The sequence below is a fragment of the Dendrobium catenatum genome, unplaced genomic scaffold (assembly GCF_001605985.2).
Source record: "Dendrobium catenatum unplaced genomic scaffold, ASM160598v2 fragScaff_scaffold_932, whole genome shotgun sequence".
NCBI lineage: Eukaryota > Viridiplantae > Streptophyta > Magnoliopsida > Asparagales > Orchidaceae > Dendrobium > Dendrobium catenatum.
Window position 1 is genome coordinate 367,541 of NW_021319394.1, and position 26,356 is coordinate 393,896.

Below are 26,356 nucleotides of genomic sequence, written 5' to 3' on the forward strand. Positions count from 1 at the left end.
TCTATTGTAGGACTTGTAACATAGACCTTTGAGAGTCTATAAGAAGTCTTAACAATAATTTCGGGGTTTACTGAATTAATCAAACACATTTTGGGCATACATCAAAACATAGGAATGTCCACAATTTTAACGTGTGCAAGCTCCGATATTATATGTCTATTTTGTCAAATCTTATGATTTGATGGGAAGGTCATGCAAATAGTGGGGATTGAAACCTACCCATAGCCATTCGATTTGAGATCGAATGATGATGTCTAGCCAAGAGTTCGATTGTAGACAAAAAAGGCTCCAATATGAATACTTTTTCATGCATTTGAGGTTCATTGGACATGAGTCCAACGACCCAGTGCTCGATGTCATCCTCTTCAAATTCTCAAATGAGAATCACCTGTTGGAAATTGCCAAATTTTCATGAATTGAAGAGGACAGCGGGGTTTTAGGTTTTGAGAGCACAAACCAAGGTTTCTACATAGATCTAGGGCTTGTTTAGCATCATACAAACACAACTAGCGGCCAAAAGTTCTAAGTTTTTTTAAGTTTAGGAATATACCTCACTAAAGCTATGTTCGGTGGCAACCGACAGTAGCACCTTAATTTGGATGAAATGAAGACAACTGAATAAAAGAATTGTTGTTTGGACTGCCTCAAGATGTTATATCCACCACCACCAACTCGTAGAAGTTGATGTTCTGAATTCAACATCCTTCAAGATCAATCAATAAGATGAATGCAGCATGAAACAAAGGTGGACAGCAGCTTCAAGTCTTCTTCCTCAAAGTTTCACAAAATCAAAAGAACCAAGAAAAGAAAAGCCTTCCCAAAATTAAGGTTCTCTAATTTTGGAAAAAGTTGAAGGAAGAAGTAGACCTAATAGTCTTTCCTGATTTTTCTTTAGGTCATAACAAAGAAAGAAGAGGCTTGATTGGAAAGCCTCCTCTCCCGATTTTTTAAGACTAAGAAGCCAAGAGGAAGCGGGCCACCCCCAGCCCTCCATTTTCTCTTCTCTTTGGAAGATTGAAATCCCAGCTGCCATCCTTCCACAGTTTTGGACGTTGAGGTAAGAAGACACCCAATACAGCTGCTCATCTCTCGTTTGTTGGAGGAATAATAACTATCGCAACTCAATGTTTCGCTCCAAATGCACATGAAATGTCCCCCTGGGCTGCAGCTGCTCTTCCTTGCCCTCCGTTTGGAACAACCGAACAAGCAACCACTTAGTTTCCCCTCTCTGGTTGCATGCCAAAGCTCCTTTTAGCTCTCGGTTCTCTCCATTTTGGAAAGAAAAAATCTTAGTCCCCCTTCAGCTCTACCATATTACACACAAAAAGACCCGCTCTCCCACTCAGCTCGGCACAGGTGTGCCCTTTTTTTTCTTTTCTGAAAGCCTTTGGGGGTGGGAAGGCCATCAATACCTTGGATGGATGACCCATATGCAACCCTAACTGCCCCCAAAAGTTTGAACTTGTTATAGGAACAGTAAATATTTGAAAAGGGGCTGTAAGAATGCGGATATAGCAGCCACTTCAATTTCAGCCATCTGTTTAAGGTTTTCATTTGGGACAGCTTTTTTACTGCTTTAGAACAGAGCCCTGCATTGGGTACCCACACCCACCCATGTACCCACTCAAACGCAATGGGTATGGGTACGCCCATGGCCTTGTGGGTGGGTACTCAACATTGGGGGATAAATCGATTTACATTGCTAATCACTGTATATCTTATATTATTGCAATCCTCACTACATAGTGTGCAGCACTTAACATGCCGCGACTACGGTAAATTCTGATATGCTTCTTGAAAGTTTGCAATTAAAGCAAAGGGCAACAAGCCTCAAGGCCATCAATTCGTGACAGACTGCGTTCAAAAAGTATGAAAACTGAGTGGGTATAGGTGGGTATGGCATCCCAAAAGTCATCATGGGTGGGTGTGGGTGGGCGAAGCCCGTCCGAGTAAAGCATGGGTACCCAACCAGGACCCATATAGGGCTTTGCTTTAGAAAGCATTAAGAAAGACACCCCAAACGAAGCCTAAGTGACCTTGATTTTGAAATATTTATAAGGCTAAAAAAAAGTGTATGTAGCCCAACTTGAATCAATTCGACTCGATTCAATTTAATTTAACTCGACTCTATTCAATCTACAACAACAACAACAACAAGCCTTTATCCCACTACGTGGGGGCGGCGACATGAATCCTTTTTCTCTATTGTGTCCTATTAAAAGTCAAATTCTCGTTTAAATCTAATAAAGAAAGATATTTCTAATATTTTCTAACCAAGTCTTTTTAGGTCTGCCTCTACCTTTCTTAACATAAGTCGATTCAATCTAATTTAATTTAATTTAATGATACTCGACTCAATTTCGTTCAATTTTATTCAAATCGAGTTGATTTGCGCCGAATCAAACTTGATTGAGTTAGTTTGATGCAATCCAGTCTGATTCAATTCAAGTTAATGAAATTAAGGCAGAATAAAACAAGACAAATTGATTAAATTGGATCAGCTTATTCAATTTAATTGATTTAAGCTAATCAAGCTAAAGATTGAGTCGTATTGGAATTAATAGGGCAAATTTAATTATATTGAATCGTCACAAGCCTAAATTGAGTTAAATTTTGATTTTTTTTATAAAACCGGGTCAACTCAATGCAAAAATTGAGTCAATAATTACTAACTGCAAACAGCTAATCAATGTGGACCTTATAGGATTAACTTTGTAATTAAATCTTTTATTCACCAGTAAATGTTACATTGCATTACCCTATCAAATGTTGGCAAGGTATGTTATCAACTTATCATGCTGCCTAATATGTTAGTTGACAGTCACGGAATCTGCCATAGACGTTAAAAATAAAAATTTTGAATAATCAACACCAGTTGCTCTAAATCAAAAAATATGGCGAGTATCAACCCCTATTCAAAACTTTCTTATGTAAACTTTTACAGCAATAAACAAGCTAATATTCTTTCTCAATAACAAAGCGCAGCTTCAACATCTCCCATTTGGAAGAAGAATTGTTAAGGCAGCAAGTTTCTTTTAGGTTTTCAAAGCAGTTATTTTTGTATTATCATATATCCAATATGCAGTTCTACTCCAATAAACAACACTGGCCTTCACTGAGTAAAAAAAGGAACTTATAGCTTCAAAAATGCACCCAAACTGCCGTATTCCAATTCAAACACAATAGCGTTAAAGTTCTTATGGTCATATAAAGCCCAGGAGTTCCAAATTTTATTTACCAAGTTAGTTGTTGAAAAAATAACAGAATTACAGCAATCTTGCCTGAAATTAAAATGTAACTTACCAAAACTCTCAACTAGCTTAGAAGGTTTTAGCAACTTCAAGTTGTTGCAGTTTGTCAGCATTAGCTTCTCCCCAATTGCACGAATAAGCATGGCAGTAAAGAAATCTACAAGCACAAAAATCAAGCTGTCTTTGCATGGATAAGCATGACAGTATATTCCATAGAATCACAAATATCAGGTTGTGTGCTAGGATGTGAAAATTTATCAATTGATTAAAAAGCTTCAACAACAGACAAGATGGAATAGTAAAATCCGTGCCAACATATTTCATGTGTGAATGTATTTCCATTTGGAATAGATCGCATCAGCTTCAGCATAATCTTTTACATCATGCTTTTCTTAAAAAACACTCACAATATGCATTGAAGCATTCGTCTCAGAAAAATCTAGGAAATCAACAGAAAGTCATAGATAGTTAGCTGCAACTTCTGATAGAAAGAATAAGATGCAAATAATCCTTATAGCATAATGTTATTGCACCTTACATTAACCTTTTAACTGAACAATGACAGAATATAATGAAGTATTCTTTCCAGCAACACCTAGACATGTCCTCCATCATTTTCCTCCTTTTTGTTCTCTTTTGTGTACTAATCAGAAGTTTTTAAGGGGCTATTTGGTTTGAAGTAAAAGTGGTGTAAAGTATTTCAAATGCAGAGGTTCTGAGAATATTAATATTTGGTTTGAAGTAAATCAAATGCAGTGTAAAATTTTGGTGTATTTGAAATTCACCCACTAGTTTATTTTTTGTATATTTGAAATTACTTAAATTTTAACAATTTTCAAATACACAGGAACTTCATTGCCTGTCGCCGCCACTACAGCCCATAACCACTGGTCATGTTTTACACTGTATTTATTTTACTTCAAACCAAAATAATAATAATAATTCTCTGCATTTATTTTATATTCATCCAAACAACTACAAATTATTTCAAATACACTGCATACTTTTACACTGCATTCCTTTTTCAACCAACCAAACAACCCCTAAACAAGAACAAGAATTCTTCCTTAGTTGAATGAAAGGCTAGATCCTCATAATATAGTCACATTAAACCAATAGTGCAACAACTTAAAATCATATACCTTTAAAAGAAATAAAGACAAATAATTTACTTAATGCCTTGATAAATACTACTAATAACTCACAAGCGCACTACTAATTTTATGAGAGAGAGGTGTTGAAGGCTTTAGGATCGGATGAAGGTAAGAGCGTCAGCGAGTATAGACCGTTAGCAACTGGGCCCTGATGGATGCAGTGGTGGAACTGATCGAATATTTTATAGCCAGATGCATCAAAGTGAAGGGAAATGTTGTTATCTTGAGTGAGATTATGAATGGAAATTAAATTGTGAGATATTTGTGGTGTACGAAGAATTTGAGATAGGAGAAGTTTACCACTGGGAAGTGGCAGGAAACCTTGACCGGTTTGGGTGATGCGTGTGCTCAAGCCGTTGCCAATTGTGACTTGCTCAAAACCGAAGTAATCAGATGGCTGCTGAATGTTCTCAATGTTAGATGAGATGTAGCTCCGGTATCCAGTATTCAGTCGTTGGGAAGAGATGATGAGGCGACTAGGGCTGTTGAAGCTGTAGCCTGAGCTAGTGAAGAGGCTGGTTGAGGAATGTAGTTGGCGTTCATACGATGCCAACATTTGAATGCTGAGTGGCCGCGCTTATTACAAATTTGGCAGATGAGGGGAGGGACCGCCGAAGCGTTCAGCAGTGGGGTTCGTGAGGAGTTAGTGTGGAGAACATCCACGTCCTCGTGGATTGCATCCGCGATGATTGTATAAGGCGTATGCGGGGTTGATGCTCAACTGATGTTTGGTAGAATTGGTCAGTAGGTTGATCTCCTTGCTCATAAGCAAAGAGTAGAAGTTGTCAAGACTTAGTGGAAGAGGATATGTTCAAATGGTAGTCTTGAAGGATTGATATTGAGGTGGCAATCCATTGAGGGTGTAGAGAATAACGTCCTCCTGATCTACTGTTGATCCTGCCAAGGAGATGTTATCCACTAGGGTCTTAATTTCGGTGAGATATTGGCTCATGTCTGAGCTTTTCATGAACACGTTGTGCAACTCATTTTTGAGTTGTATCACTCGTGATATGCCGGCTTTCCAAGGTTGTCTAGATCTCGTTGCAGGTGCGAAGATTATGGATGTATGGTAGAATCGACGCTGTAAGAGTTTTAGGATTTGTGACCTCCAAGTGGGATATGTGTGGTTGGAGAGAAGGGTGGGGTCGATGATCTTGATATTGGATATAACGAATTTTAGGGAAGAGGAGATCTGAGGAATAGCGAATGATTCTATCTGGGAGGTTTTGGATTGCTCCATAGTCTTCTACCACCAGGTATCAAAGCTCTGATACCATGTAAAAGTTGTTGAGCAGCTTTCCTATTCTAGAAACGGGAAAAAACAAGGAAGCAGTAAAGTGTTCATTGTATTAAAAATAGTGTGTGTGCTTTACACGGAGGGTATACATATATAGAGTTGTAGCTTGTATGGTGTGCGTTATGGGTTTTACCCTTTACACATGTATGGCTTTGATGATCTTGTTTGTTATCAGCTGATGGCCTAGATGAGTTGAGCTGTAGCACTATCACATGTATTGTTATTAGGAATAACACATCTAGCTAAAAAATTTATTTAAGTACTAATCTTGTTTTGGTACGCGTCTTAACCTCCTATTTAAAATCACAAAGCCCATTATGGAATTTTCCTTAATCAACCGTTTGAAAAAGAAAGCCAAAAAAAGAGCTACAAAAGACAATTAAATATTCACTGAAGACTTCGCTGGAGCTGCCAGAGTCAGATAATAGAAAAGAATGCCACAAAAAACAACAATATAAAGTTGCAATAGGTGGCCGCTGAATAGAAGCCACAGAACATATTCAGAGAACCCCAAGAACAAAGAATCTCATGAGAAGGTCATTAATGAAAGTTTTACGAGGAGACCATCTCAATCACAAAGAATTGCAATTTGCAACTGAGGACCAACAAATATAAGCTATAGAAAAAGGATGGCAGCACCAATAGCAGAGAGCCATTCTAGTTTCCTTTAGGGAATTTAGAAACAAATCAAACCTTTCATGATGGATAGCATCCTATGCATAGATATACAGATTACTAATAAATACAAAATGATAAATAAACCAAAACAACTGAAGAATAAATTAAAATTTCAACTATCAAATCGTTCATTTTCACACAAATAATTTGCATTTTGGATGATTATAGATTTTGATAATTGCATCATTACTTACTGTGAAAGCTTAATGATGGGGACATCAGATTTCGACACGTGTATCATCGCCGGCGACGCAGATCGACGGCTATGATCCAGAGCCTCTATTTCTGATTTATTTACAGCTTATTTCATATGTACTTTTAGTTTTCCGAGTTTGCCCCTGAGGGCATTGTTTTGCTTATGTAGCCCAGAGGGCATTTCTGTCTTTTCAGTTTTACTTCTTTTGGACCTCCTTATATGAGGCATCACGTATTGGATTAAGATAGTTTTGGATAAATGAAAATTTCTACACTTCCTGTTCTCTTTGTGAGTGCAAACCTCCTCGATTTCTTAGTGAGATCGTCGGAGACGCTAGATCTCTTTGTGAGTTCTAGGTTTCCTTGCTCTACTTATTTCCGACATTTCTCATGATTACGTCGTCGCCGTGGGGATTTGGATTGAAGAGTTTGTGGAGAGTGGAAGTCACGTGGGATCCCCAAAGAAAGCTCGCCTGATTTCTTTTCCCTTGCATTTGACGTCGCCTAACATTGCCCTGCTCAGAGCCGCCGGCCACTTGGGCTGCACCCTCCCGCCGGCCAGCATCCCGCCGGTCAACCTCCCTCCGGGCATTGGCCACGAGTCCAGTCTCTCCCGTGCAGCCCTCTCCCCTCTCCTCCACCATTCCTCAACCCCAGCACAGCCCAAACCGTGAGCCCTCTTGTCCTCAGCTCACCGATTTTCCCTGCACCCCGTTACTGTCGTTTCTCCCTGTGTTGCCCAATCCGTGAAAATCAAGCATTCAATGCTTGATTAATTTGCTCATTCAATCAGCCATAATTAAGCAAATAAGCACTAGCCTTTGATTTCAATTTGAATTTCAAAAGATTGCTTATTACGTACATCCATGAAAGGAAACTTTCCTTTTATTGAAATCTGATTTTTACTACATGTTTTAATTAAAAATCTGTTACTTAATTATGTGGGCCCCATTTGATTAAATACTTAAGCCTTCTCTCCCCTCCATGTGGCCGGCCCATTGATGGGCTCTTCTCCCCTTCCAATTTGACAATAATAACACCACAAAATCAGCCCAAATCTCTTCCCCTCTCACCGCCCCTTATTCCTCCTGGGTTTAATGTGAATTTCAAATTAAATCCACCTCATTAAGCCCTCCAAAATTGCATTTACTGCAGAAATTCCTGCACCATTATTTGGATCTCCACCTTGGCCGAATTCCCCTAGCCCGCCAAAGCTTTGATCGCTTCTCCCCGAACTCCTGAGCCACTTCTCCCTTGCACTTGAGAACGTCTTGCGGCGACCACTCACTCTCGTCTTCAAGAATGCATGGAGGAACCCGAATGGAACTTCGGGTTTGAGTACGACAACCACGGAAGGGTTAATATTCTACGATCACCATTCTTCGACGTCGGCTTCGACTTTGACGACACCGTCGAGGAATACTTGGATCGGATTCTACCAACACTAGCGGAGTCCATCGACGACCACTTCTCCGTCTACACGTGGATCATTGAAGGCCGTCCACCCACTCCTCCGAATCCGGCTCCCTTCCCGGCGACAAGTCCTCTCAAGATCACTTGCCTATTAGTAGCGTCGCTAAGTCTACTTACGGTTCTCTTCCCCTAGCCACCACTATAAATATGAGTGACGGATCTTAAGGTGAAGGATTTAAATTTTAAATTTGGGGCTTTGTTATTCTTAGCCATTTGCACTACTTGAATTATTGATGTTATTTTGAAAGTCTTCTAATCTCTAAATGTGATTTCTTGTCATTACTTAATTTATCGTCATCTAATTCTTGAATTCAACTTGACTAAGTAAAGAGTTTTGGTAGCAAGTTTTGACTCAATACTTCTATTATTTTCCTAAGTGCAATTCGCAATTCATCGCATGATTGTTTCACATCACTTAATGTATGGATGCTTAACATTAATTTTCTTATCAATTTCAAAAACATGGTTCAAATTAAGTATTTGGAAAGAGTAAATGATGAAGACACAAATTATTTATTAATAAAATAATTTTGAGTTAAAAAATAAGACCATCAGTTTAATGGCAGGAACAACCACAACAAGTCATTAATAATCCATTGCTCACTACAGAATATTGCGTTTTGGGCTTCAACATTCATTGGTACTAAAGGTTGCTGCTTGTGTCAAATTCAGTTTAACAAGATAAATGCTACACCCATATTCAGGTAGCTTCCTAGGCCATGCTTCACATTTATGGCGTTAAATATTAGGAGAGGTAGAAGTATGAAAACATATAAAACAAGAAAACAATCACAATGTCCAAATACCAGATTACCTGCAGCATAAATGAGCCGGTTGACTTTCAATTCTGCATCCATAAAAAATGAAATAACCTAAGTCACACTATGGATAGATAATATATCTGTGGCATATACATATTTATAAAAGAATGGTGATTTTTTTTTTTATAGTTCAGAATAAATGAGTGAAGATAAGACTGTTGCAATAAACCAAAGAAATGCCTGCAACCAAAATCTCCTACCTTTTAACTGTTAAGGGCCCAAGAATGATCAACAGTAAAGGGGAACCATGGTACATGGATCCTGAAAAGAAAATATTGCATTTATAATATGAATCTGATTTCTTATAAGAAAAATTGTAAAAAGGCATTAAATTCTACAGAGCATTTTTTTGGTGGACTAACAAAGTGCATAAAGGCTAAAGAACACAAAAGTTTGATGAACCTGGTGACATACTTCCGAGCCCTTGTTAATCGAGTGAAGCCATGTTTTCTTAGTTTATTCATCTCACTTACTTTTATAGTTTGAAATTATACAATTGGATATTGAGGCATTTTATTTTCGTGGGGCGCAAACATAAACCTTAAAAAGAGTTTTTGAGGCATAAGCCTAAAAATGAAATCATTAAATTAAAACAACTATAAAATAATAAATAAAATGTTAACATCAAAGTAAAATCACAAAAAAGCAATGTAAGACCATAAAAAATCATATAAGTACTAAATAAAAAGCATTAAGTCTAAGATAAATTAGTTAAAAAATAAAAAATCTAAAATAAACAAGTACCTCCCACTCCCAATTCAGTATAAACAAGAAGACTAAAATCATAAGATTTGAATTCAAAAGCCTCTCTCACTCCCATCACTTAGAAGATATTCAATCATCATTGTATTTAATTTCTTCCTTTCATGCCACATACTAAGTTATATCAACATCCTCCCGGTATTCCTCATCATCTTCAATCCCAACCATCTTTATCTTCCAAAATAAATAATCCAAAAAGAATATTATTTAAAATAATGATGATGATGATGATTCTAATATCTATTACATGAAAGTTTACATTAACATGTTTTGTACCTTTCTTATCGGATTGTGCCGGTCTTGTTCCTTCATCAAAAAAGTCAACATTGAGATTTTCCTCTTGTAATTGTGATGATGTAGCATCATTTTCATCCTTTGCAAATGATTCATCATTCGAAGACACATCATTACTAAGGGATCTTCATCATTCTCCAAAACATTCTGGCTCAAATGTCTATCTTTTAATCTCTTAGTATACATTATGTAAAGCAGTGAGTCATCCTTGAAGCAGTTAACCGATTTCTTATCTTGGAATAAACTTGGTTATAAGTACTCTAATTTTGATGAAAAAACCCTAATGATGAGCACATAAGAGCCAATACTTCGATTGTAAACCTTTGTAATTCAAGGCCAAGTGATTTCATCCTATGTTCTCATCTCCTACCTGACATTGGGTTATAAATTTTAAAAGTTGAACACCAATACAAATCAAATTGTGGCTTAAATCTCATAAAAAAAAAAACCTTGAAATCTGCCTCACTCAACTGAAATGTACGTTTCAATTATTCAATGTGAGGCACGTTCCTCAAAGGCTTTTCTCCAAGCCTCGACTTGGAGGCACGCATCTGATTGCACAATTTTAAACGGTGATTATTTCTAGCTGAAATTCACAGTTTCTCTGTTCAAGCATCATAAATTCCATAGTGCTTATTGTGAATTTGTAAAATTCTTTGCCTCTTTCGTTTACATTATTTGAATTTTATGAACCATATTAATCTTTCTAATGGTTCATTGTTTTAATTTGTACTGATATCTAAAATTGATAAAGACCAGTATTTTTTGTTAAGTAAAACACTTGAAGTGCACATGAAACCTCACAAATGTTCACAAAATTCCGCTGATTTTAGAAAAAAATCATAAATTAAATTTAAAATATAATATCCTGTTTCATTCAAACAGTATAATTTAAATCAACAGACAACCGATAGGAATACTTAAACAAAGAATATTGATAAAACTTTCAGACTACTCAACATCCCCTCCCTTAGTGGTGACCACCTATCATCATCCCTAAGGAAATCAATACCATCATTCACACCGGCTAATCTCCTTTCTTACAGAATTTCATTTAGACTACCTCAAACATCTAAAAATATATATTCATAGAACCTATATTGAAATGATTCTCCCAAAATTTATTCAGAATCAAGAAAAACCAAGCAGAGCATGCATTTCTAGTGTTTACCTTCCTTTCACTTACTTTTTCTTGCACTCATTTTCCTGAATTTCATGACCAAGAAATATATAACTGGTAACTTGTAAAGAAACCCACAACTGGAAGATACAGATGATTGATGGATTTTCACACTCTTATGTGTCTCTACTAATGTTTGAAGTCGCCTAGACTTTGCGCAAACTAACAGAGATCGCTTGTTAGCAGCTAATTCACCGGCTTTAGTTAGCTTAAGCTCAAAATGCTACCCAAACACATTTTTTAGCAAATTTCTGAGCTCGTTTAAGCTACGTGACTTTTCTCCGCCAAGGGAATAAGCCAAGTTAATCTAAATGTGGAGAGCCTTCCTATGACCTTTTGCATTCCTTCATTACGATCTCATCTTCTCCACTCTCTGCAATCTCCTTTTCTCCCCTTTGACGTCTTCATTCCTTGCCCATATGATTTGTCGTCATTGCCGATGATACTAAGAGTTGTTGATGTGAAACTACTAGGAGTTACGTTTAAAAATGAGAAAGAAAATTGTTTTAAAGTTTTGCCCTTATAAATTTATTTCAATCATGCAAGAGAGAGTTAAGAATTTGAAAATTTTAACTTGCTTAGGCCAAATATTAGCAATAGAGAATAAACAAGACTATCCTTTCAAAAAACCCAAGGTAATATTAAATGCAAAGTACAAGTAACATGATCCAACACTTAACAATGAGAGGTTCACCTCAAGGCCTTCTCACTCAACTACTTGTAGGCTTTAGCGGAGAAAGGTGAGCCAAATAATGAAAGATATTACCACTACAAAGATGGCGCCGAAGAACTTTGTTGGTGGAGAGGTAGCCGGTGGAGATGGATGTAGTGGGTGGCCGGCGAGGCTCCAATCGTAGCTAGAAAATCGTCGGTCGATGATGCTTGCAAGAATCGGGACGACTTGCTCCAAATATTCTTCAACGGTGGTTTCGTCTTCAAATCCCACGTCAAAGCACGGAGATCTTAGGATGTTGATGCTTCCGTCGGCGTTGAATACAAGACCCCACTCAAGTTCGGGATCCGCCATTCAACATTGAAGTGAGGGTTGAAGGGCGTCGTCTTCTTCTTCTCTTGCTTCAAATTCCCAAGGGAGGGAGTGGGGAGAGGGTCGGCCAAAGTAGAGAAGGAAGGGGGCGGGTGGATTAGATGAGGAAATTTGTGTTAGGAGAGGGGAAGAGGAGAGTTACACAAATCTGAAATTAACTTCAGAATTTGAGTAATTTGGAGGGAGCAAATTTGAAATTGATTTCAAATCATCAATAGAATTAAGGGGCAATTAATGGGCATTAGTGTGGCCCATTAAACGAGAGGTCGGCGGGCTCTAGAGAGAGAGGGAGAGTGATTTCAAAACCTGAATTTAAACTTCATGTTTTGAATGAAAATATGGGGGGAATTAATTTGAAATTGATTTCAAATTAGTGGGTAATCAATGCATTAATTGGTGCATGGAATGGGGCTTCACCTAGGGTGAGGCCGGCGGCTTCAAGAGGGGGGAAATTGGTGTGGGAGCAATTGATTAGCTTCCAAATTAGCACAGGAGGTTTTAAAAAGAATTAGGATGAAATCCGTTTGAATTTGAATTTCATCACGAAAACGGATTTAAAACTTTACTAATTTGGAAATTCCAAAATTGTAAAGTTTTTGAAATTCAAATTTTGAATTTTCAAAATTGGAATTCGTGGGGAATGGGGGATGAGGCCGACGGTTGAGGCTTACCGACGGATGGTGGAAGGTGGGGTGGCCGGCGGCTAAGAGGGGCCTAGGGCCGGCGGGTTGGGGAGAAGGAAAGGGATCGGATGATAGGGATAGACCACGAGTCACGGACTCTTCCAATGACTGGCGGGTATTGCTTTTCGCCCTCACATTGAGCTCTTGTTTTCCTCTCTAGCTCTCCACAAGAAGAAGAACAAAAAGATAACCAAAATAAATTTCATTCAAAATATTCATTAACCTCAATACAACACATGAGACCACTATATATAGGTCTCAACTCATAAAAAGAGAAAGTACGAAATTGCCCTCTGGGCTACAATAACAAAGTAACTCCCCACAGGGGTAAAAATGGAAAGACTGCAAATGAAATAAAATAAAATGAAAATACATCATGACATCTGAATCAAAAGTAGAGGCGCTGAATCGTGGCCGTCGATCTACAGTTTCGTTGGTGATAAACATGTCGGAAGCGTCTGTCGATGTCCTCATCAGTTGTCCTTACAGCGATCTATTGCTAGGGTTTGGATCATAGCTTTGAACTCATATTCTTCATCTTTGATACAGTCACGGTGCGGTCACCTTCATCTACCTAAATCTCATGAGTGACCTCCACCTCAACGATCTCTCCACTAGGATTTCTTCTTCTTCGTAATTGTCAGTTTGAATTATCATCACCGACAACAATTGGATAGAATTGGTTGTGTTTTATTGTAACATTTGTAAAGCGTTTATGCAATCCTAAGAAATCTTCTAATAAGCATATAAAATTAGGAAAATTAATTAAAAAAACTACGACATTCCACAGATTGATGAGATGGCAGAATAAATATTATGAAATAACTACTACATTCCACAATTTGATGAAATGGCACTAATAAGCACACAGATCGTTGAGGTGGTATGAAGTGAATACGCACGATGGAGGATTGCTAAGCTTGGTGGAACTTTGATGGACTCGAAATTAATGGAGGAGAATTTGATAGAGATTGATTTTTTCACTCCCCCTCAAGTGAATGAATGGATATTCTTCATTACAAGCTTGCATGACATTAGAACATTGGTAAGGACAAATAAAATACATCAAACCATTACCTAGGTTCTCCTTTATAAAATGTCTATCCACTTCAAAATGTTTTGTTAAGTCTATCCACTTCAAAATGTTTTGTTCCGTCATGTTATATGGGATTATGTATAATACTAATTGTTCACTTGCTGTCACAATAGAATCTCATAGGATATTTTCATTCAACCTTCAAATCTTGAAGTATGATTTTCAGTCATAACAGTTCAAAGGTTCCCAATGCCATAGATCTAAATTTGGCTTCTATGCTTGACCTTGCAACCACATTTATTTTTGCTTCTCCAAGTCACAAGGTTGTCTCCAAAGAATGTGTGATATTCTGAAGTTGACCTTCTATCAATCATAGATCCTGCATAATCAGCATTTATATAGGCTTCAAGTGTCAAATCCTCCACCCCCCCGCGCAAAAAAATTCCTTTGACTATAGTTCCATTCAGATATTGTAAAATTTTATGTACAACCCAAATATGTGATTCTTAAGGATTGTACAAAATTTGGCTTATTACACCAACAGCATAGGCGAGGTAAAGTTTAATATGTAATAAGTAGATAAGTTATCCCATAAGTTTTTGATATGAGACCTTTTTTATTGCTATATGTATTATAAGGCATCTCTAAATTTATGATTAAATTTTATAAGGCTCTCAACAATATTGCATCCCAACTTGTATGTCTCTTTCAATAGGTTTATTATGTATTTCTATTGTGATAAAAATATCACATGCCAAGAGTGCGCAGCATCAATGCCAAGAAAATATCTAACTTATCTAATTCTTTGACTTCAAATTCTTGGAGCAGAATCATCTTTATGGTTTCCTTGCCTTCCAAATCACCACATGTTACAATATTATCATCAATATAAACTAGTAGTGTGGAAACTCTCCTAAAACTGTGTGTTTCACAAATAATGCATGGTCATCTTGACTCGGTTTGTATCCAATGTTGAACTACCTTGGTGAACCATGCCCTTGGAGATTGCTTCAATCCATTTAATATTTTTTTAAAAATTTAAATACCTTTTTTTATGTGTTTGAGCCAAACCCCAATGGGACCTTCATATATCTCCTCTATATCACATATAAGAATGCATTTTTCACAACTAATTATTTTAATCCTCGTTGGTTGCTAATGATAAAAAAACTCAAACAACTTTCAATTCAACAACAGGAGCAAAAGTTTTAAGATAATAAATCCTATATATCCCAAGATTATCATCTGGCACTACTTTGGCTTTATACCTTTCTAATGAGCCATTGAATTTGTACTTTACAATAAAGACCTATCTACAATCTACTTGTCTCTTTCATTTTGGTAGTGCCATCAATTCTCATATTTTATTCTTTTGAAGGGCTTCCATTTCCTTTCTAGTAGTATTATACCAATTCTCATTTTTAAAGCCTTAAAGATGATTTTAGAGAGAAAAAGTATGAAAGCTTATAAGAAAGGATTGATGATAATGAATATGATTTTTTTACAATAAGAACAATTGTAATTTGTAAGAAATGTTTAGTTGAAGTGCCACTGTTTGTAGGCTCAATGGTTCCATCAACAAGTTCAGTACTAGGGATTGATTCAAAAGTTAATTGCACTTGGATCGATTAAGATACATTTCACCTTGAGTAAACTTATAATAGCTGAGTAGAAAGTTATTCTAGTGTAAGCATAATCTATATAGAAGTGGCTATTTCTAGAGTATAGTTGTTTGTTGACGTGAGAGACAAGTAAGAACAGTCAAAAAGAAAAAAAAATCATTTTTGAATGATATTTCTTCTTGGTTGAAGTACTAGTAAAATATAAACCATCTACATTAAAAATAACATCAGCAGACACACTTTCCGTGAGGGGATGGTAGCATTTCTACCATTTTTTAGTTGAAAAGTCATCAGTAAAAATATATATAATTACTCTTAGATCTTTTTTTTTTCTATTTTGAGGTTGTATATGAACAAAAACATCACTTCCAAGTACCGTGAGAATAATATTATTTAAGGTGTTGAAGTGAAGAAAAAATTTGACTAGAACTTGAGCAGATGTCCTGAACCCAAGGATTCTTATGGGTAATCCATTATAATGTGAGTGGTGGTTAAGATAGCTTCCCCAAATAGTATTTTGGAGCATTCTTCTAAAGCTTTTATGAAAGCAAGTACATGATTGTTCTTTTGTTCAACAATCCCATTTTATTGATAAGTGTAAACACGAGAGGGATTATTTATTATTCTTTTTTTCTTTGAGATATGAGGAGAGAGAATATTTAAATAAATCTTTGGAATTTCAGATCTTACTCTTTTAATTTCAACATCAAATTGGTTATTGATCATGTTGAAAAAGGTGAAGAAAATTATACTTACATCACTTTCAGCTTTTAGCAGAAAAATACATGATAAATGTGTGCAATCATTAATAAAGAACACAAACCATCAAGCCACATATATGCTAAATATAGAGAATGGCCCACATATATCACTATCAATGAGAGAAAAAAGACTTTCAGTTCTTATGTTAATAATTGAAAATTTATTATGCTTATGTTTTGCTAACTCATAAGTAGTATAATGAAATTCTTCATCAATAATTTTTTTAATAATAAATAAATGAAACATATTTTTGAGAAAAATAAAGGAATAATGATCAAGATGTAGGTGTTGGAGACATATCCTTTCATCATATGATTTAAAAGTTTTAAAAAGAAAAGAAAATATTACAGGTAGTTTGGAGCTTCATTGGTCATTAGATTCCCGAGGCGGTAGAAATTATCTCTTTCTTTAGCAAGTTTAATCATCCTCCTTATATATGGTTCCTGAAATACACAATATAAGGGTAAAATATAACATTGCATTTGGAATTTCAGCCTAACTTTTGAATAAATAATAAATTGGAGAATGATTTAGGTAATTGAAAAATATTTTTAAGTGTGAGGAATTTATTTATAAAAATAACTTCTTGGCCAACAATGGTTGTTAAAGATCCATCAGTACTGATTATTTTTTTATTGTTGGCACAAGTATAAGAAATAAATGTGTGATGAGTTGATCATATGGTCCATAGCTCCTAAATCAATAATCTAGGATCTATAATTGGGTATCTCTAAGACTTTAAAAACATGAGAATATGAGGTAATAAAAAAACAATTCAAAGTGTGAGGAATTTATTTATAAAAATAACTTATTGGCCAGCAACGGTTGTTAAAGATCCAGTAGTAATGATTATTTTCTTATTGATGGCACAAGTATAAGAAATAAATGTGTGAAGAGTTGATCATATGGTATGTAGATCCTTAATCAATAATCTAGGATCTAGAATTGGGTATCTCTAAGAATTTAAAAGCATGATAATAGGGGATAATATTTGAGGATATAAGAGAAGAAATGCCTATGATAGGAGTCTTTTTTTTGTGATGCCTACAAATTTTTTAACTTTTTCATTTCTTCTTTTTGGAACTCAATGGAAGATTCTTTTGTGTTATAAAATTCCATACATATGTATGTCTCTATTCTTTTGTAGCTTATCGACAAAATAACTTTTGCTTAGTAGCTTGTCATGAAGCTTCCAATGTATTTCTTTTGTATGTCAACCCTTCTTGGAATAAGTGTGCCATAAGAAATCATTATTAATCATAATTATTGAGTGTGGCTGCTTATGCTCCTCAAATAAAAAAGTTTTTAATCGAGGTGTTCGATGTCAATTGTCTTCATCGTTAGGTCAAACCTCCTATCGGATTATTGGCAATTATTACTCCCCTTCTCCCTTCTTCCATTTGAATGATACCAATACCTACATTTATGGAAGGTAAATCCTCTTTGCCAAAACTTTGTACCTTTATGGCATCAAACTCAACATTTAATTAAGTAAAGAAATTATAAATTTGATTTTTTTCAACGAATCTTCTAAGGAGGGTTGCATGTTTCCTGCATTCCATTTGGATACATTGACTATGACTAATCTCTTGCCAAAGGCCTTATAGAAGATTAGAACATTTTGTGATGAATCATCATTCTTGTTTTTTGGTTGAGAACTTGAGATCATGATTTTGATATCATAGATTTCGACCAAATCACAACTTTATAATGCATTTAATTTGTCATATCCCATATGTCCTTTGTTGAATGAACATGCAGATATCAGTTATTTTAGGAACTATGGAGTTCCATAATCAGGACGTCACCATTATGTCCTATCTATGAAGCATGGACACTTCCAAAATACCTTTTATGTCAATGACGAACCTGGACATAGCTCCGACAAGCCCCAACATGTGTCTGACACTTCAAAAATTGTATTGAAGATTTTCTAGTGTGGAATTGAACACCGATATCCATCGAACACAACTTTTTAGTTCGTTTCGAAAGAAGCATGCATATAATTGTCTAAAGCTTATGATTTATATATTTTTGAAAATTATTATACAAAGTAAGTAAATGTTTGTACAAGTATGGATATGTGAAAGAAAGAAGACGTACATGTAATAAGAAAAGTATATATGAATGAAAGAATGCAAATAAATAAATGTTAAGGAAATGATACAAACATAAATGAATCAAAGGGAAAGGGAAAATGTTACGCATGCAAAACTTACAGAAGTTCACCCCCGTATGGTACTGACTGGGGAAGCAACATACTCGTGCACATAAAATAAGGAAAAGGTTATGAAAATGGAAAATGAAATGGAAATGGTTGTACCTTTGGTACATTTAAACAGTGCTCTTGTACAATATGAAATAGGAAAAATGAATAATTGTTAAAGTAAATGTTATAAATGAACATGCTATGGTATGTAAAAGGTAAATAAAAGAATACGATATAATATGTATATGAAATGAAATGAAATAAGAAATGAAATATAACTCTGATGTTAAATTAATGAACATATATCAAAAGTTTTATGTATTATATTTTATGCTTATAAATTAATTTTTTCAGTTACCCACTGAGTTTACTTAGTAAACTCAAACCATGAATCTAAATATTTCAGGTAAATCTTCAAAGATTTAGAAATGGCAGAAAGAGAAGAGTTTGTCTACAAAAGACGACGTGCAAATGACAACAGGTAATTTTAAATTGGGTTTTAGTGGCTCTTCAATACTAATAAGAAAGTAGTGTAATGTTTAATGAATTTTACCGTCCAAATTTTAGTTCCCGCCTCATTAAATCGAACATCTGGGCCGGGTTGTGACAATTTTAACCAATTAAGATAATCATTTCATTCAAACAATGTGTTGAATCATAGTTTTATAATTCTCCCGTTGGATTTAGATTGCTGGTATCAGATCCAAATGAACATAAGTCCAAAGGAACATGGCCATTTTTGTGATCCATAAGAAGAAAAAAAATGAAGTAGTAATCGTTTAAGAGAAAAAAAAAATGATAGAGATAAGGTTGCATTGATGAAGGCAATAAATATAAAGATTATGTCGAAGAAAAAAGAGCTGTTCAATGAAGAGTATAAATCCTTTCAGCATAATATTTAATCTTATTTTGATATCTTAGAAGCATCTATTGTTGAATAATCACCTCTCTTTATAATATTTTTAAAGATCGTGATTTTCATGAATAGCTCGTATGTCATTAATTAACTTCTAGGATCATGTCATACATGTTATATTTGCTGCAAGACAACACGCAACAATTATGGATAAATGCTGCCGAAATTGTCTATTATTTTACAACTCACAACACCCTATCATAGGACTTAAGCCAAAAGTAAATCCAAAGTTTTTTTTTTAAACACCAAAGAACCTCACTAGCTTATATCAAATTACTTTTTCAACCAACTAAACTGCTTAACACAGCTTGCAGTTTAAATTTTGTTAGCTAGTCCACTTAACTTACATGTATAAACTGACAAACAAACCCACAAACTTCGGAGGCAACAGAAACTTTCAACATAAATGCCATTTGGAGTACAGTGAAAAACTTTTACCAATCTATATTGTTTCCATGCCTAAAACCCAAAAGCTTCTGTTTCTTTGCCATCTATATTATCGTTGAATTAGCAGCACTTCCGACGGAAAAGAAATGAACTTTCAGCCAAAACAAATCATAAACAAAATGGAAAACGCAAGTTGAAATGAAAAAAAATACTGAAGCTGAATTCAAACACGCTCTTGATATCCAAAATAACAAAACAAGGCAACAGGAGAAGGAAACCAACCTGTGTAAGGGGATAAGGACGATTGCTTTAACCAGTAACCCTCCGCCACTGCATAACAAAACAATTAATCTACAAGATCTAACAGCAAACCATCGTATAGGGTTTAAGAAAAAGGGGATTTGGCTCACGGCGGCGGAGGCTGGTAAGAGGAGTAGCGACCTCAGGCCGAGATCCGAGGTTGAGATTATCCGCAAAGGGGACAAGGAGGAGCCGGAAGGCAAGCGCCGCCCAGACCAGCGGCCAATACCACCGCGTCCCGGCCATGTCAGAGTGATCGAACCTCGAGCCCGTGAAAAAAACCTGAGTCAGTGGGTAGTCAAACCCGATAAGCCTCACAAATGGGAGCAATTATTAGGTACTTTCACTGGATGTAGAGAAAGGTTCGGTTTTAGTCAAAATAGGTAAATAGTGCAAATACCAAGTTTTTTGAAAACTCAGTATTTTTTCAAAAAACTCGGTATTTGCACTTTTTGGACAAGGAGGAGCCGGAAGGCAAGCGCCGCCCAGACCAGCGGCCAATACCACCGCGTCCCGGCCATGTCAGAGTGATCGAACCTCGAGCCCGTGAAAAAACCTGAGTCAGTGGGTAGTCAAGCCCGATAAGCCTCACAAATGGACCTTCTTTGTCTAACGAGCTATAAGCCTATTACAGTCAACGAGTCGATTGGTTTAGGAATCAGATTTTAAAATACTATATTTAAATTTAATAATCAGAACAGTAAGAATAATTAAGAAATAATAAATCATTTAATAAAAATATATGCTTAAAAATTAATTTTAAAATGTCGAAAGTCGAGTATAAATGTCATGTCAATCATACAAAGGGGAGACGATAATTTTGTTCAGAGTTGGGAATTGATGTTGTGCAATAGGCATCAGACATCGATGGCGAAACAATATCGGCCCTGATGACTTAATGTCGAGACAACGTCAATTGTCGACGTTAAGAATACATTGGACAAAAATGAGATGTCAACATTGCGCGAGGTGTGATTGTGAATATGGAAATTGATAACATTGAACGTCAATGTTAAGACAACGTCATACTTCAACGTTAAGATGATTTTAAAACATTAATTTTGCAATGGCGTCAGGGAGATGGTTTCTTGCATTATTATGAAAATCTTAGTCCAAACCTATCATATAGAAATGAAAATGGGCATGTTCGGGAATGAAATGTTGAATACATATGATTAATTTAAGGCTATGAAGAAAAAATAAGAATTTTTTTTTTTAATAAAATAAACAAAAATGTGAAGTTCAAAAAATAATATTAAAAAATATATAACATATTTAATATTTATATTTATTCATTAAAAAAATAATATTTACAATTTGTTCATTACTTCTCTAAAGATCTAACAATTTAATGTCAAGAATATATTGCAAAAGAAAATAACAAAAAACCATTAGAGTGATCTAAAAGATCACTCAAACAACCCTCCAAATTTTCTCAAATAACAATTTTGTCTTGAAAAGAATTTTGAGAGTGATTTTGAAAAATATTTTATACTGCTTCGACAGCTAAAAATGGAAGTATTTGTTGACTTATCTGATATAAAATAATATCACATAAAAATATATTTTAAATTAAATTTATAGTTAAATAAACAAAATAACCGTTTCAAATAATATAATAAATTGTATATATATATATATATATATATAAGAAGCACATGCCAGCAAAGATGATACAAAAGGTGTTAAATACTTTATGAAGATTATGATCTAAAGCAATAATAATAATATTGTTGCGTCTTGGAATATTCGCATCGGTAGATATATAAATTTTATCATCTTAGCTTCGTATGAAGATCTAGCACGCATTTATGAGAGACACAAATATGTTTACGTGAAAAACCCTAAAAAGGGGAAAACCCACGAGGTCTACCCTAGTTTGAATGAATCCACTAGTATTTTGCAGTTGATTACAAATGAGTCCCTTCATTGAGGGGGAATCACAATTGATGTGTTCGTTTGGTCTGAATGATTGTAGTATGCGAGCGGCAGAGGTCGGAATGACTATTGTTATACATCATACAGAGTGTGTTACATGGTGGAAACATGAAGAATCACTATTGACGTGTTCGTTTGGTCGGAAGGAATGTTGTCTAACAACAGAGGTCAGAATGATCATAGTTAGTGGGAAACAGAGGTCGGAAGGATTGTAGTTAGTGGGCGACGGAGGTCGAAAGGACTGTTGTCAGGTGAAGGAGATCAGAAGGATCGTTGACTGACAGAAGTTCGGTGTTTGGTAGAAATTTGATGACGGGTAGAAGTCCGGCATCGGGTAGAAGTCCGACGACATGTAAAGTTTGTCGTCAGGAAGAAATTTAATGAAAGTTCATCGACAGGCAGAAAGTTGGCATCGGGTATAAGTTAGATAAAAGTCTGATGTTGGGTAGAAATCTGGTGTCGATTAGGAGTCCTGCGACGGATAGAAGTCTGACGATAAACATAAATATGATGACGTGTGAAAGTTCTACATCGGGTAGGAGTCCGACGATAGGCAGAAGTTCGGCGTCAGGTATACGTCCGACGAAATTCCGGTGAGGGGCGGAATTCTGTGTCGAGTCGCTAGTATAAGCATATCACGTTTTGATATTGGGCTCTAATGATATCAGAATTTGATGATATTGAGCTCATTGGATTCACCTTGTCGAGTCGCTGGCTTTTGTTATAAGCATATCACATTTGGAAACCATCTGGTAATCCAAATTATAGTTTGAACCCTCCAAATGCATTTTGGGTCTTTGATTTGAACTATTTATGCTCGAATTGAGTTGAATTTGGTGTCGTTGGGTTTGTATTTCTGAGACATTTAGTTCAAGTATAAGTTTGTTGAAATGACAATTCAAATGGTCTCCGATTTAAATTTTGAAGTTTCTAACTTTATTTTTCCTCGAGATTAGTGTCCAAGCAAGATTATTTTTTATGATATATCATTTGCCCCATATTTTTAGACGTCAAAACTCTAGAAGTCCCAAAATATGTGTCACAGCTTTTCCAATTACTCGAATGGTGAAATTTTGAACTCAAAAAAATTTAAAATTGCTCAAATTTGATCATACAAGCTTTGATGAGCTCTGAAAGTGTTAAAATTAAGTCTGGAACAAAGAAAATGGTTATGGGGACCCGAAAAACGTCCAATTTTAATTGTCCGAGCAAAAAATCAAGGCCCGAACATGTTTAAACAGCTGAACCGGCCGACCAGCTTGCCGGCAAATGCGACACGCTCAGCCGATGTGGAACTTAACAATTTAACAACAATAATGATGATGAAATTCTAATTATCACATCAAAATATTAAACTCATATTTTCACAAAGTAGTTATCACATAAATTAAGTATGAAAAATAAATGTTGAAAATGAAAAAGCACATCATAAATTTTATAGTTGTTCGGTCAACAAGACGGAGAAGCCTTTATAGACTCACTTTCAGCAAACTTGGTGCGACGGAGTACCAGTATCTATATCTCCTCCTCCGATGATGGCAGCAGACCTTGAATCATTTTTCTCCCTCTTTGAGACGGTAGAGAACCCCGAATACTTTTTATCCCTCATGGATATGGCAGAGAGCCGTAATCCTTTCAGAGGCATAAAACCTTGAATCATTTTTCTACCTCATAGAGAAGGCTGAGTATTTCGAGGGCTTGTATCTCCAAAGAGAGCCTTCAAGAACTCACCAAGGCTACAGGAGGAACACGTGTGTAGCTAGTCCAGACCTACCATGTGATATCCTCACACTCCTCTCTCACGCTCAACTTCACCTTCTCCTTTCTCTCAAACCCTAGATATATCTCAATAGCTTATCTCTTAAAGTTCCTTCAGTAGTCACACAATCCTCTTTTTTTAAGAGATACTAAAACATTGCTTAAGTATTAGACTTACAAAAATCCTAAAAATTTAAGTTGGTCGTCACTGTTCGTACAACACGATTGGAATTCATACAGTATGACCAGTTAAAAAACTAGGTCCATACAAGACGATATAAACAGGTATTCAGACGAATTGTTTAACTTTTCAAACACATCGTACAATATGATCATAAGATTTTCTTCGACGATATGTTTGCTTTCTCTCTATTCGTACATGACGATTCCTAGAACAATTTCAAATTGTCTATGTCAATCATCCCGTACTGCTATCATCATACAATACAATTAATTGATTTCAAGTCGGTAGTCCAATACTATATGAATATTGTACAGTACGATTAGTTCAAAAATCATGATTTTGTTTGGTACGATATTAGGATGACCAAATTTTGGCTCTGTCAATCTTGCAGTACAATCAGGATCATACAGTACGATCTGGTATCATTAATTAAACTATGATTTGATTAACTAATTATGGGGGTTAATTTAAGTAAGATTTCAAATTTTCGTAAAGTATGATTAGTTCAAAAATCCAAATTTTAATATCTTACTTAATTTATCTGCAGCTAAAGTTTTCAGCTCGTAAATGCTTAATACAATATTTAATTATACAATAAAGATCGTACAATATGATATGCTATCATCAATTAACTCGTGATTTGATTAACTAATTACGTTGGTTAATTTAAGTAAGATTTTAAATTTTCGTACATTACAAATTAGATCGTACAGTATGATTTGTTCAAAAATAAAAAATTGAATATCTTACTTAATTTATCCGACGTCTAAGATTTTTAGATCATAAATACTTAATACAATATTTAATTATACTGAGTCTAAAAATTTTCCCGTTATTTATTACATAAAGAATAAATTATTTACATTTCATTCCTTTTCAAACTTCATAATATAGCTGGAGCCTGTAGCCTGGAGCCTGGAACCTGGAGCTAGGCATTTTTTCACGTACGTGATTGAAAGAGTCGCTGAAGCTAGCCAACAATAATGGCTTAATTAAATACTAATTAGTTTTTGTGCCTTTGGGCATTGCAAATGTCACGTTGAAATTAAAGACAGTGGAAATGACAAAAAATATATATTTCTATTTTTTTATGGAGTTTGATTTGTAGCAATTTTAAGGATCTGATCAAAAATCACAGATATTGAAGTTTTAAGTTGGTTTCTTTGAATGATCGCTCGTCTTCTCTCTCTATTTGGCAAAAGAAGCGAATAAAATTCTTATTTAATTAGTCTTTCATTAAAATATTATAAGATGTAATTTTGGAGGTATTAATTTATGTAATATTGTTAATCAAATATATTTTAGTGTTATGATAGGAAAAATGCATGTGCATTGGGATCGATCCATAAAGTGTATCATTTTGGAGAAATAATTTCATGCGGAGTCTGGATGGGAAGTTTCCGTCCGGACGATGAGTGTACGCACTGTGTATAAACAGTATATACACAATTTGAACGAAATTGTGTATAAAAATTATACTTATTGTACACAGTGTATAAACTCATAGTCCGTACGAAAACTTCTCGTCCAGACTCCGCATGGAATAATTTCTCATCATGATGAGCTTTAAATTTTTTAAATTTATGACGAGATTAGTGTAATTTAGAATATGTAAATAACTCTAATATTTACTTTGCATCAAAATATTTTAATTTATATACTTTTAATAACAAAAGCTTTGAAGTTCGTCTTTATATACTTTGCATCAAAATATTTTAATTTTTTTTCTTTTCAAATCAATGTAAAAAAAAAAGAATTTTAATGAATTTTTGTCATTGAAATAATCTTAGGTTTTTGTTTGGAACAAATTTTAGAGTATTTTTATGGTAAGAAAAATAATATGTATTTGCAACATAGTATTTTTATGGTCATTTCAAACTTTTGCTTTTAAAAACTATTTTTGAAAAAAATTGTGTTGGATAGTCTTATATAAAATATATGAGAATAAGTATCAATTTTTTTAGATTTACATTGAGATTAGTGTAATATAGAATATCATAGATAATATTAATTTTTCTGCAAATTAAAAAATTTTGATATTTTTTTCTTCGAAATATTCTAAAATAACTTTTTTCTACTATGTTAAAAATAAAAATGATTTGAATTGATGTAAATTTTTTCATTGAAATAATCTTAATGAAGTTCAGAGTTTCATTATTGAATCAAACAGCTCTTTGTCGTTATTTTCTATTATCAGTCATTTGTACAGGTTCGGAAGTATCTGATGAATGTACAAATCTCAAAGCATATCTGCTGGCTTCATATGCAATCTCTGTAGCATAAAATTTCATCTTCAGATTCACAAAATATTTTATTGCGACAATTGTTCAATTCAGACCTTTTCCAATAAGAAATGGTAAGCTTGCCCTGCCAATAAGAAAAGGTAACGTTGCCCCGAAAAAGAGGGGTTT

General features: G+C 35.0%; 1 protein-coding gene across 2 annotated transcripts in view; it reads right to left on the reverse strand.

Annotated features, from left to right (window-relative positions):
• Positions 1-20,361, reverse strand: part of LOC110102520 (phosphatidylinositol glycan anchor biosynthesis class U protein-like) — a 40,094-nt gene extending 19,733 nt beyond the window's left edge. Inside the window, exons 1-6 of one of the 2 annotated variants that reach the window (XM_028697440.1) lie at positions 20,176-20,265; positions 20,048-20,095; positions 16,602-16,696; positions 9,070-9,130; positions 8,863-8,895; positions 3,304-3,428 (exon numbers count right to left, since the gene is read on the reverse strand). In XM_028697440.1, the coding sequence (XP_028553273.1) occupies positions 3,304-3,428; positions 8,863-8,895; positions 9,070-9,125 (214 nt within the window). In that variant the 5' untranslated portion in view covers positions 9,126-9,130; positions 16,602-16,696; positions 20,048-20,095; positions 20,176-20,265. Of the gene's footprint in view, positions 1-3,303; positions 3,429-8,862; positions 8,896-9,069; positions 9,131-16,601; positions 16,697-20,047; positions 20,096-20,175 lie in introns of both variants that reach the window. The other variant, XM_020830879.2, reaches the window with a different exon arrangement.
• Positions 20,362-26,356: the final 5,995 nt, after the last annotated feature.